The following is a 13154-nucleotide window of genomic DNA, read 5'->3' as shown; positions in this document are numbered from 1 at the left end:
TCCAGGAGTTGAAATTGTAGCGGCTCAGTAGCGCCTGTTGGTTTGCCGCTCTAAGTTGTAGCCCTCCGGCTGAGTATACCTTACGGCCAAACAAATCGAGCCGCTTAGCCTCTTTTGATTTAGGCGCTGCAGCCTGCTGGCCGTGGCGCTCTCGTGCGTTCACTGATTCCACCACCAGTGAACACGGTTGGGGGTGGGTATACAAGTACCCATAGTCCTTAGATGGGACAAAGTACTTCCTTTCCACCCCTCTCGCTGTGGGTGGGATAGAGGCAGGAGTTTGCCATATCGTATCCGCATTGATTTGTATCGTGCGGATCAGGGGTAACGCTACCCTCGATGGGGCATCCGCTCCAAGGATATTCACGATCGGGTCGTGCACCTCCACTATCTCCTCCGCCTGCAGGTCCATATTACGGGCCATCCTGCGCAGAAGATCCTGGTGAGCCCGAAGATCTATTGGAGGTGGGCCTGTGCACGATGTGCCCGCCACTGCCTCATCCGGAGAAGAAGAGGAAGATGCCTCCGGTGGAACAGGATCCAAGGGCTGGTCCTGGTCTCTCTGTTCCTGGGCTGGAGCATCACCTGTGCCTGGGTCCAGGGCGTCAGGTGGTGCGGACACAGAAGCCTCCATGCCCCCTGGCGGAGGTCGCGAAATGGTAGACTCCGGGGCCCCTCTGATGGAGTGACCGGAGCGAGAGGTCGAAGCAATTGGAGCCCCTTGCGCCTGATGGTACGCCCACGGGGTCCAAAACGACCAGTGAGATGGGCCACGAGAATGGTCCTCTGCCATCTCCTGCCAATGGCCCAAGTCCTGTTCCTCGGCTTGCCCCTGAGGGGGGTATGCCGATCTCGAGAGGTCCTCCGAGGAGTGGGACTCCGATCTCGATGGCCACGGCGGTGCCGAGAGCGTCGAGACGATTCCGATTGGCTGCGGTGCCGCACGGTGCCGGTCCGGAGATGATCTATCTCTACGCGGTGCCGGCGATCGGTGCCGGGACCGCGACCGGTGCCGATGACCTCGTCGGTGCCGGGAGTCGGATCTGGACCTCGACGAGGACCTGGAGTATGCCCGGTGCCGGGAGCGGCCTCTCGACGTCGAGCGTCGACCGTAGCGGTGCCGAGAACTACGTCTCGACGTTGATCGGTGCCGACGATCATAGCGGTGTCGAGACGTAGAGCGGTGCCGCGAAGAAGATCTTGGCCGCGAGTACGACCGGTGCCGAGGCGATATTCGGTGCCGGGACTGCGAGCGGCGTGGGGACCTGCTTCGGGACCTGGATCGGTGCCGAGGTTCCAGCCCTTGCGATGGAGGGCGCATCAAGGCAGGTTTCCCCCTCGACTGGACCGGGCGAGTCAACGGTGCAGTCGGTGCCGGTGGTTGAGGCGGTGCCGGCTCCGTGAGAGCTATTAAGTCTCTCGCCGCCGCGAAGGTCTCTGGAGTCGACGGGAGGCACTGTATCACCGCCGGTCTCGGTGGAGACGCTATCTGCACCGGACTCAACGGCCTCGGCGCCGGAGTCGACGGTGTTGGAGGCACCTGTTTCCGGTGCTCCACCGGCGGACGCGGCTCTACCCCCGGCACTGGGGGAGCCGGCGTCTTCGGCACGGATGTCCCCGTCTTATGGGCTTTTTTATGCCCCGGGGATAATGACCGGCGCCGAGGCACTGCTTGCGGTGCCGACGAGGTCCGGTGCCGGGGAGGCTTGTCTGACGCCACTCGCGTGGTCGTCATAGCCGGTGCCGCCGGGGCACTGCGCACCGAGGTGCTAGGTGCCGGGGCCTGACTTGTAGATGGAGCGTCCGGACTAAGTGCCGCCTCCATCAGGAGTTGCCGGAGCCGAAAGTCCCGCTCCTTCTTGGTCCTTGGTCTGAAGGCCTTACAGATCTTGCACTTGTCTGTTTGATGGGACTCTCCCAGGCACTTCAGACAGGAGTCGTGCGGGTCGCTCGTGGGCATAGGCTTAGCGCAGGAGGCGCACTGCTTGAAGCCGGGAGCGTTGGGCATGAGCCCGGCCCCGCGGCCGGGGGAGAAAGGGGGAGACGACCCCCTTAATCCCCTGAACTACTTAGAACAACTAGAACAACTTTTAAACTATTTAACTATTTAACTATAAACACTAGAACTATAACTATAACTATAACTGTGATACAACAAACTAAGCTAGGGAGAGTGGAGAACAGCTAAGCAGCGCTCCACAGTTCCAACGACCGTCAGGGGCGGTAAGAAGGAACTGAGGGGGCGCCGGGTCGGCTGGGGTATATATTCAGCGCCATGAAGGCGCCACTCTAGGGGGCTCCACAGCCGACCCGCCGGTGTTGCTAGGGTAGAAAATCTTCCGACGATCGTGCACGCGGCGCGCACACACCTAATGGAATGGATATGAGCAAGCACTCGAAGAAGAACGACCATCTCCCAGCAAGGGGCCTCAGATTGACTCATGGACCCCTCTTCCACATGCAGTTTAACTGGGAATTTTACCACCAGCATCCTGACCTAAATCAAAAATGCTTCTGTTCTGTACTGCCAGGCCATGCGGTCTCTATTCAGACCTCCCTAGGTTAGCTCTAGGGAAGCTTCACATACTCTGTTCCGGTACCTGTCACAGATGTATGCTTTGTGTGTAGAGATTTCTCTAGTAAAAAGGCTACACCTAAAGATCAGTTTGCCTTTCCTGCACTAAACCACCGTAGACATCTGACTCACTGTGGTATTGTCAGAGATGATTCATGGCAGATTCCCACCTGTGTATTCATGATCGCTAGAAAACAGTAATCCCCACTTCTGTAGGGAAGCCACTCTCCCAAAAATGGTTACTTAAGGGTATCCAAATTGCTCAGGCATGTTTTGTTAGCCCTTGGGTCAGAAATGGAGCACTGCGCTAGTGGTGCAGACAGTCACAGAGTTATCAGACAGCTGCTCCATTCACTAAATTACCTGTATTATCTGTGCAGCAGTCTCAGGTGTTCCCTGCCTCAGGTCATGGCCATTTATAGAGAGAACTTTGTCATTCCGACTCAGCTTTCCATTTTTGGCTGCCAAGCCTCCATCAAGCAGGTCCAGAATAAAAATCCCTGCCTCGTCTGTCTTCCTAATCAGTTTGATTCCCAGGGGTTCAGATGGGTCTCTCTTCATCAATGTAACGTGAATCACTTCCCGGTTAACAGCAGGGCTAGAATCCTGTTTGAGAGTCCTGTTGGAAAACCCTTTTTCCTGCAGGACCATAAGGTGAAGAACGGGACCTGGGTGGCGCAGCAAGGAGATAGCTTGGCAATGAGTCACGCTACTGATGTTGACCCCATTCACCTAGAAAGAGGAAGGAAAATACACCATTTAGTTCCTGGAGAGCCTATGGGTCTTCCACTGTACCTAGTATCACAAGGTTAGCAAAAAGCACACTTGGATCCTCCATGCATGAGGCGCCTTCCCTGAGACCTTTCCATAGCTCTGAAGCTTTGAAACTCTCCCATAGACTTACCTTATGCTTCTCGTTCCAGTGGAGTACCGGAGTCACAGAAAAGGGATCAGCGATCGATTTAGCAGGTCTTCACTAGATCCGCTAAATCGACCCCTGGTGGATTGATCACCACACATTGATCCCCTGGTAAGTGGAGACAAGCCCTAGGATCTTCAGTCTAAATCTTTTTTTTTTCAAGGTAATTTTGGTAACTATTATTCCTCCCCCGGGGGCAGTCATGTAGGATTCCATCCGGTCTCATTTTGGTGTGCATATGGGCCTATTGGGAAGGTTAGCAAGGAGACATGGGCAACAGCATCTTCAGTATTCTAATGACACCCAGCCAGTGTTGCTGAATGTCTTACTTTCTGGCTGAGACTGGGAGGTGGATGAGGCTCAGTCAGATAAGATGGATGTGACATTGATTGGCTTGGAGAAGCCACCTGAAGATATGACCAAGATTATCTGCCATTCTGAATGCAAGGGCCTGCCAATCCTTATTAGAATGTATAATCGAAGGAGAGGGTTGGATTTCCAGTTGTTGGATTTGTCTGGCCAGGAGGATGTAATACAACGGTAGTGAGGTCCAGATCTTAAAGAAAGTATGTGCCTTTGTCACCTCGAGATTAGACTACTAACAATGCACTCTCCGTGAAGCATTAATTCAGTTTGGAAACCAAAGCTAGCAGTACAGAATGTGGCAGCTCAGTTGCTTGGCAGGGTATATTGCTAGGAGCATATGGCACTAGTGTTCTGTGCTCTGCACTAGCTGCCAGTTGGTTTTCAGGGTGAATTAAAATGCTGGTTTTGAAATGGAAAGCTTTAAATGATTTAGCACCTGCCAGTTTGAAAAAGAGCCTCTCTGTGCAATAGTGCTGTTAGAGAGATTAAGTGAGGGTGAGGTAATATCTTTTATGGGACCATGGCTACAACTATATACAAATCTCATAAAAAACTGTCAGATACATAAAGTAAATAAAATAGATTATTTTTTTCTTTGAACTTTTCAATCTAAGGAGATCTGTAACAATAGGTGATAAAACATTTTCAGACAGAAGAGGTGTTTGTCAAATTGAGATGAAATTAAAAAAAAAAATCCTCTTAATTACATCTGCTTCCACCACTCAAAACAATTCTATTTTCTCTCCTGCACTTGTACCCTTCAAGTGCTGGATCAGGTAAAAATAAGAACCAATCCAAACCTTCTGAGGTTTAAAAGTGTTCTGATACCTTTTTAATATTTTACTTCTTATTTCCATGGGGCTCTCTTACCTCTCTCCAGCTGGGCTCAGAACTAACCAAACACTATAAAAGAGGCTGCTGTCAAGGCATTTCTGGCCTGATAAAGCAGGAAGGGTCAGAAATTACATGAGACAGCCTGTTCTTTTAAGGCTCACAGCCCAGTTTCATAGAACCAAGATATTTGGACAAGTGTTCAAATTTTGGCATGCTTATCCAACTCTCTTGAGGTTTGCCCAGCATGACAAACTTTTTGCTATCCACTATCATAAAAAGCCTTCTCTTAGACAAAGAAGGGTGGTAATTTAACTTTACTACTAACAGAACAAACGTACCTCAAGGATATGGTCTCCAGGTGCTATTTTTCCATCTGCAGCAACAACAGAATCCCGAAGGACTTCCTGAACAACAATGTTCCCTAAAGGGGTGTCTTTGCCCCCAACTATCCGCATTCCTAGTTCTTCTTCTGGATCATCTCGATGAATTTCAATCGTACTTGTTTCAGCCACAAGACTAGCTTTCTGAGGCAGGTCTGATTGTGAGAATCAAAGAAGAGAAAGCAACACATGAATACAGATAATATCCCCATGTCCTTTCTCTATTCTATATACCTGATCTCTGTGTGAAACTAGTACTGGTAGGGCTTGTATTGTTTGGCACTTATGTGCTCAAAAATGGCATTGTGTGTGTGTGTGGGGGGGGGGGGGTATTTAGGAGGGAAGAGAATAGATCACGAACAAAAAGCAGAAAAGTTAAATTTCCTAGACTTTCTCCCCATATGTTCCCAACGAGTGCTCACTCAGTGCAAAGCTGATTGTCAGATGGTGTAGCAAGAATGGAAACAAAGCATTTTCGAGGCCTTTTGTAAATAGATGCTTAATTTGCCATTTAGAAATTTTTCTTCTTCTAGATCTACTGCCAGGTTATTTAAAGTCAAACTACTTAGAACTTGGGGCTTCTTGGTTCCCAGTCTGACGCTCAGGCCATTAGAGAAAAGGACTTAATTTAGTGCTCTGATCAAAGAGCTGAAAGCCTAGAACTCTTGCGTTCTAATCAGGAGTCTGACATTGCTTTGATGTATGATCTTGGGCGAGGCATTTAACCTCTCTACTTCAATTTCCCATCCCCCTTTGTAATGGAGTAACATTTACCTATTTCAGAGGGCTGAGAAGAATTAATTAATACTTCCAAACCATTCTGAAGATGAAAATTGTTACCTCTCCCTGCACTTTTGGCAAAGTATGTTAAATCTATCATCATTGCAGCATTTGTGCAAGCCAGGCACGTTAGATGTTGTAATGAAGGCAATCACAAGGTCAGCCAAGTACAGCTGTAGTTCTCTATCACACAGTGGCTTTAACAGAGAGATTGACATGTACTTGGGGAAACTCCAACATAGAACCAAGCTAATCTACACAGTAACTATCAGACAGGTTCATTAGCAGAGAGACTTGTCCCCCCCAGCACCATCTAAGTGCGCACAGGAATTAAGAAAATCATTTTGAAACATGCTATCAAGAGTTTTACGCTACTTATTGTCATTCTAAAGATTTAATGAAGTGGTGGTATCTTTGAATGGAGATATAGCTATTTTCATTTGTAATGTGATGGGATTTGTTTTCTTACTGATGATTAATTTCAAATCCAAGCACTAGCAAAGGGCATAAAAATGCTTCTGTTTTGTATCAGTAGGGAGGAACTAAAATAAACAACCTGAACAAATAATTGCCTCAAAGGAGTAAATATAAAATAAAAAGACAGACTGGCACAAATTCCTGGTACTGATTGCTTGGCATCTTCACGATATGTTTGGTGCCCTGTTCTCATGGGGCTGGTGCATGCACTTTATTTCCACACAGCTGCAAAAGAACATTGTTACTGAAAAGCTTCTGATTTTTTTTTTTTTTTTTAAATGGTGCTTGGTGTATTGCTCTTGTTAACCTAGGGTTTGTGAAAGAATCTTGCTATACTCTGTGCACGTGGCCATCCTGAGAGGGGATAAGGAAGCTGCTACTCTTAGTAGGATTGCCAATTTTGGTTGGATGTATTCCTGGAGGTTTCATCACATGACATAATTCTGGAGACTCCAGGAAAATCCTGGAGGCTTAGCTCTTAAAGAACTTTTTTTGTGTCAGTGGCAGAGGTTTGTGTTTTTTGGAACTGAAAGGCCAAGAGTAAAAAGTAAAAGGAGAAGCTTGAAACTATTGAAGGTTTCCAAGTGTTTGTTCATACAGATATGGGCAGAATCTGTGACAAGCTCTTTTAAAGAGTATCCTTAACGTTATTTAATTTTTTTTTTTTAAAAGGAGATTTGAAACTGAATTGCATTTTGTGCTATTCAAAGTGGTGAGAGACACTGTTGGTAACTGCAGAGAGAGACATTACCGCCTTCTTCACCCTCCTCAAAGGCTGGATTAACGAGTCCAGGCTCCACAGTCCCCAGAGATATCACAGCCGCTATAGAGCTTTCTGCCACCAGCGACAATGCTCCGCCTGATAGCTCCGCCTCTCTGGCAGCATTCGATTCCTCCCTGGTAATGGGATCTTCCTTGCCTCTGGAATGTGGATTTTTTCTCCTTTCTATATCGGATTTGTATTTCTTGAAGCCAGGACACCTAGAGAAGGTTTGGAAGTCAGTCATCCACACAAGAAACAACAATCTCATCTCACATAGTAAACTCAGCACATACAAGCGCTGGGTAACTAAGATGTTTTAGGAAGCATGATTAAGTCTTGTCAGTCACACATTTTCTTTCCAGCAGCTGGTGCTAGCAAAGATTCATTCACATCTCAGCCTCAAATTGAGGCTAGAAGAAGGGGGAGAGAAACTCCTTTGTCAACTTCTTTTTTTTTTAATTTAAGAGACCAATTAGTTTAATTAATCGGAGAAAGAGACAGTAGGAAGGAGTACTCCTTGTTGAATGATAAATATTTTAAGCCCTGCTGCTCCCAATGAAGGTGAGAATACATTTTGTGAGGCATAAGCAAATACTTATTCCCTCTGCTCTTTCAGAGCCAAGGTAAGAGTGTGAACCACACATTTGAATCACAGAAGTTTTATAGCCTTGAATATGCCATGTTTCTACCAAACCAGCAACATACAACTGAGTGGGGCAGCATGAGGAAGTTTGCACTGCTGCTGCTGTACCCATGTTATAATAAATAGAAGTATTCTCTCACCAGGCCTATCCATCCAGTTCTTCTCATAAGCACCAAACAACATTTTAAAAAGAACCCCCAAACTCTGTAAGCAACACAACAATCAATGTTACAGAAGAAGCAGGGGAAGGAAAACAAACTCAGGCTATTACTACCTTTGATAAGAGGATGGATGGCAAGTTAGGTTGGTGATGCAGAAGTGGTATTGGAGGCTCAGTGGCAGATACTATTCCCTGAGTCAGTACTGAACCAGTGCGCCAGAACAATGATACAGGATATTAGCTTATGGGTGGTTACCACTGTGTCCAAATCAAATTCCATTTGGAGTATTTACATTCTGGCTACTAAAGTCCCTCTGCAATTTCACCTACTCTTATTTCTTCCTGGTCACTTTACTCCCAAGTGTAGGGTGGCCAAAGGTACCTCTCAAAGGCACAGGGCAATAAAACCCAATGTCCAAAATACGTCTGCTTGTTGACAAACTGGAGGCCCAGGAATGGCCCTCAGAGCCATTTCAATTATTAATATTGGCATCTCCCTACTACCCTCTTGAGATCTCTGTAAAATTAACACCTCTGAAGCCAGACTGCAAAGTGCAGGGAAAAATGCCATAAGACTAGTCTCTTAAAATTTGCTGCTCGTTCTTTTTTAAATGCACAGATGTGGCTTAGTCTGACTAAAAATCATCACAAACCCTGATGGAAAATACTTTCACTGTGGTGGTCTTATGCCAGTTAGAATTTAGCTTGAATCACCTTTATGTTAACAGTCCATATATTTAAAACAAACAAACAAACAAAAAACATACTAGATTATTGGAACTTGGTTTCGGTAATGATTAAGTCACAATGGACTAAACTGCAAGCCACCATATATGGTCTGAAAGGTTAACCTTCCCGTATGTGACTGGATCTTCACTGAAGCTGAATGACATTTCAGCTAGCAAAGATAAGATATAGGTGCTTTTAACTGGCAGTTACAGGGATTTGGGAAGTGGGGGAAATAGATTATTCAGTGCTGACTGTGTGTGTAAGACTCAAGTAAAACAGTCCCAGCCCTTAAGAGCTTATAGTGTAAGAAGCAGAAACAGAAGATGGAATACACTGGTAAAACTAGAGAATGGAATAGGTTTGTTTTTTGAAGAGGGGCAATGTTTTAAAATAACTAAACTCTCAACTTTTATGTTGAAAGTATGGATAAAGATATCGAGAGCACCTTAGCCTCTAGATACCATAGGAACATGCAATAGAAACAAATGCCTGGCTAAAATTGCAAAGATTTCCTTAGTTCAACCACCACCTGCACACTTGTTGACTTTGGTATTGCTATAGACAAGCATGATGTATTTGAATGGTATCAAATCTACTGTGTACTACCCATTACGTACTAACAAAACATGCTGCCACTGAAACTTTGCCTTTGTTTACAATATGGCTTGTTCCCAGCTCCATTCTGAGCAATCATTAACTAAGAACAAAGGTTCTTCAAACTCCATGGAAAGACTCCTTTGTTGTGTGCACTTTTCTAAAACCACAGTTCTTTGTCTGTTCCAGCTCAGCTAGCCGGCAGTGGAAATGACAAAAACATCTGTGCTGAGAAGTGCAATGAAAAGTCAGTTTCCTTTCTCTGCAGAACATATTTTTCGTTGCATCTATGCTTGTGAAAGAATGAGGGCAGATAATGACATTACAAATATGTGATTCAGCAAGTGCGTAATGCACTGAGTGACTTCCAGTATTTGGATCAAAGACTTGTGTGTTACACATCTTAATTGGACCAATTAAGCTGGTAGCATTGTATTGTACCCCTTGTCTCTCTTCTGAAAATACTCAGGAGCCATGCACTGTGTTTGAAGCAAGAGGTATGTATGTTTATAATTACTTCCAGGAAGCAGGTGCACAAGGACTATTCTGTGAAAAGGAGCACTGTATTCAGTAGGGTTACCAGACGTCCGGATTTCCCAGGACATGTCCAGCTTTTTGGTACTCAAATCCCCGTCTGGAAGGAATTGCCAAAAAGCCGAACATGTCCGGGGAAATACGGAGGCAGCATAAGCCAGGGTCCGCCCGGCCCCAGCACGACCCGCAGAGTCTGCATTGCAGCCCAGCCACCTGGCTACACTGTAGCGAGCTCGGGCGGGGGCGAGGGGGGGCGCAGCAGCAGAAGGCGGCGAAGGGGCCGCTGCTACCCCCAGAGGCTGGGCAGACCACACGCCCCAGCCGAGCCTGCAGGACCACGGGAAGGCTGGGCCCAGCCAGTGGCTCGGGCTTCCCTCGCGGGCAGGGACTCCCCGGCCACTGGGGGACCCTTCCTGCAGCCCTGTCACCCCGCACGGCAGGAAGGAGGCTGTGGGGCAGGGAGTGCGGCATGTGCCAGGGCTGCAGGGACCCGCGCTGCCCCGGTCGCCGCTGAGTGTCTGAAGCCCCCGCCAGGCAGAGGCTGCCGGGTGAGCAGGGCAGGCGGGGGGGTGCAGAGGCTGCAGGGCGAGGAGGAGCAGGGCAGGCAGAGGCATAGAGGCTGCAGGGGCAGGGAGGGTGCAGGGGCTGCAGGGCGAGTGGGGAGCAGGGAAGCACTTAGCAACCCCCAACCAAGATCAGAGCGGCAGGGAGGAGGGGGGAATGCGGGGTGCTCAGAGGAGGGGGCAGAGTTGGGGCAGGGACTTTGGGGAAGGGGTTGGAATGGGGGTGGGGAAGGGGTAGGGTTGCGGGCGAGGAAGGGGCGGAGTTGGGGCAGGGCGGGGCCGGCCCCATGGAGTGTCCTCTTTTTTAAATGTTTGAATATGGTAACCCTAGTATTCAGGCACAATTCAGGGGCTTGCTACATTCAGTTGGGCATTGCTTCTGCTTATCTGTCTGGGCAGACTAGTAGTTTAACCTGTATCCTCAACACAGATGCACTAATCACCCAAACACATAAGCATATGGTCTTCATCCTCTCACTTTACTGGCCCGTCCCTTTGTCATCTCTGCCTGATGTTCTCATCTTAACTTAGTTTGTTCTGGGTAAGGAAACCATTGTTCTGTTCACTAAGGCACCACAGATAGTGCTATGTTACTAACAATTAGTTATGTAAACATATATGCACCTGTTCTGTAAGTGAGCTTCTAGTTCACACCTCTGCATCGTCTGCTGACACTCTTTCTGGAAGGGACAGAGGATAGTCAATTTATCCAGCAGGTTTCTCACTAGAAGGCTAGACTTCCGGCAGTGTTGGAAACTCAGTTTTTTCCGATCCATGGGACAAAAGTTATACTCCTGCATGAAGTTCTCAAGGCACTTGAAACAGTATGTGTGTCCACAGGGTGTATCCATGGGCTGGAGCAAAGGCTGAAGGCAGATATGGCAAACCAGTTCATCATCCACTTCATCTTGGAAGTTATAAAGATGATTGTCCTGTAACAGGTGGAACTGGCCACATTTATGGCAAAGTTCACTGTTGGAGACCTGCTCTTCCACTGCAGGGTCAGCCATGATATCCAACATCAGAAGAAAGTTGGTCAGTTTGAAGACCAGGAGTTAGTGGTCTGACAGGACTTCTCTAATGAAGAGGGGAGAGAGAGAATTAATCACTCAAAATTGTCTAAAATGCAAGTTAAGAGGCCACTGTCAACTTGAAATCTAGTCATTTAAAAATAAGTTAATTCTAGTTTCAAGAAGCATACCTGTCCCAAGTCTCCCTGCCAATTTTTGTGATTTTGCATTTTTCTATTCCCCACCCCCCCAATTTTTCCTTTCCAATGTAACTATGAGAGAGACCCACCCAGGTAGCAGGGGAAAGTAAGGCCCTGATTCAACAAAGCATTTGTGCATCTGTTTAAGCATTTTGGTGATTTGGATCCCAAAAGATTATGCATGGGAAATAGTGACACTGACTAGACACAATTCTGTCAAATACACAGAGTGAAATGAACTGAAATTCTTATTCCTTCTAATTACAATAATAAGTGCAAGAAAAGTGATTAAGTGACAGTTTCCTTGTCTGCCTTTCTGGTTGGTATCGAATGTATTTGTCTTAAAGAGATGGGGGTTAGTGGGTTTTTTGGGGGAGGGGGAAGGGAAAGGAAGAGAAGGTTGAAAGGAAATTTTAAATCTAGGAGGCATTTCCTTCCTCCCAGTCATCTCCTTCCCAAAAAGGAAACCCTGTTAGTTTTAACCATGAGTGTATGGTTCACTACTCACACAGGCACACATTGTGTGTGTGTTCATACAAGTATTCTAGGGAACTAAAAAAAACAACTGCTTTATAATGAAGGCTAGAAATACCCACCCAGTCCACTACATAATTCACTATACCCAAAATGATTGAACTTCATTGGCTTTGTAAATAAATCTCAAAGTTGTGGAGGATGAAGATAATGGGACACATTCAGCTCTCTGCAGCTGCAACTGCAACTACATTGATGGAGTTACATTATGAACAAAATAGGAGGCATATTTCAGATAATGGGAGAATGTTAACAATACCCAAGCCTATGTAGTACAGATGAAGAATCCCACACTCCAGCATTGTAGAAGCCCCCATGTTGTGCCAGCTGCAGCAGGCAGGTACATATAGTACATCTAAAGCACACAAGCACAGCCTCTCTTGCCATATATTTCATACAAAAGGACACATTTTGATCCTCACTTATCTTGAAAGCTAAGAGGTAATATTACAACTTCAGACAAGCCCCTGACACCACCGAATACTTGCATTCAGTCAGCCCAATACCATCAACTTAACACCCCCACCTGTTCACCCAACGCTTTCCAAAGCCCAATAACTATCAGTAAGACACAGAGGCACAGCTGTGCTTTTGGGTTTATACTACATGTTCTAATAGTTGCATAAAACATTTTGGCAGGTGATTAAACAATACATAGTTTCTCAGTGAAAGCCAAGAATTCACTCCTACTTTTGCTGATAAACCACTGTAGGCCTTTTCAAATGTATCCTACAGGGTTTCATTCTCTGCTCTTTGTGCTACAACATGAGGAGGTAAATCATTTCTAGACTAGTGGGAAAGAGACTTCCGTATCTGAATCCAGTAAATATATTTCTTATAAATTCTATTTCCCTATAATCCCACTGTTAACTCCAAATCTAATTTTTGAAGGTTCCGTATTTAAAAATAGGAAACTGGACACCCAATTTGTCTAACTCCTCCAAGTGCTCAGATAGGATTTACCTTACATCACTGTCTTTTCAACAAAGAGGAAGTTGCTTCAGATGTTTGGGAACCTAAACCTGTCACATCAGTGATGAAACCCAGCCCACACCCGTCGGCAAGGTAGTAGTTTGTGAACAGCACTAGTGAG

General features: G+C 46.5%; 1 protein-coding gene across 1 annotated transcript in view; it reads right to left on the bottom strand.

The window, feature by feature from the left end:
* Positions 1-13154, bottom strand: part of LOC128842691 (ligand of Numb protein X 2-like) — a 47939-nt gene that overhangs the window by 14560 nt on the left and 20225 nt on the right. Inside the window, exons 2-5 of the mRNA XM_054038812.1 lie at positions 10942-11394; positions 7083-7312; positions 5033-5229; positions 2939-3307 (exon numbers count right to left, since the gene is read on the bottom strand). Coding sequence (XP_053894787.1) covers positions 2939-3307; positions 5033-5229; positions 7083-7312; positions 10942-11339 — 1194 coding nt within the window. The 5' untranslated portion in view covers positions 11340-11394. The remainder of the gene's footprint in view (positions 1-2938; positions 3308-5032; positions 5230-7082; positions 7313-10941; positions 11395-13154) is intronic.

Source organism: Malaclemys terrapin, chromosome 9, assembly GCF_027887155.1.
Source record: "Malaclemys terrapin pileata isolate rMalTer1 chromosome 9, rMalTer1.hap1, whole genome shotgun sequence".
In the NCBI taxonomy this organism is placed as follows: Eukaryota; Metazoa; Chordata; order Testudines; family Emydidae; genus Malaclemys; species Malaclemys terrapin.
The sequence above is the reverse complement of the archived record's forward strand: the minus strand, read 5'-3'. Positions and strand labels throughout refer to the sequence as shown.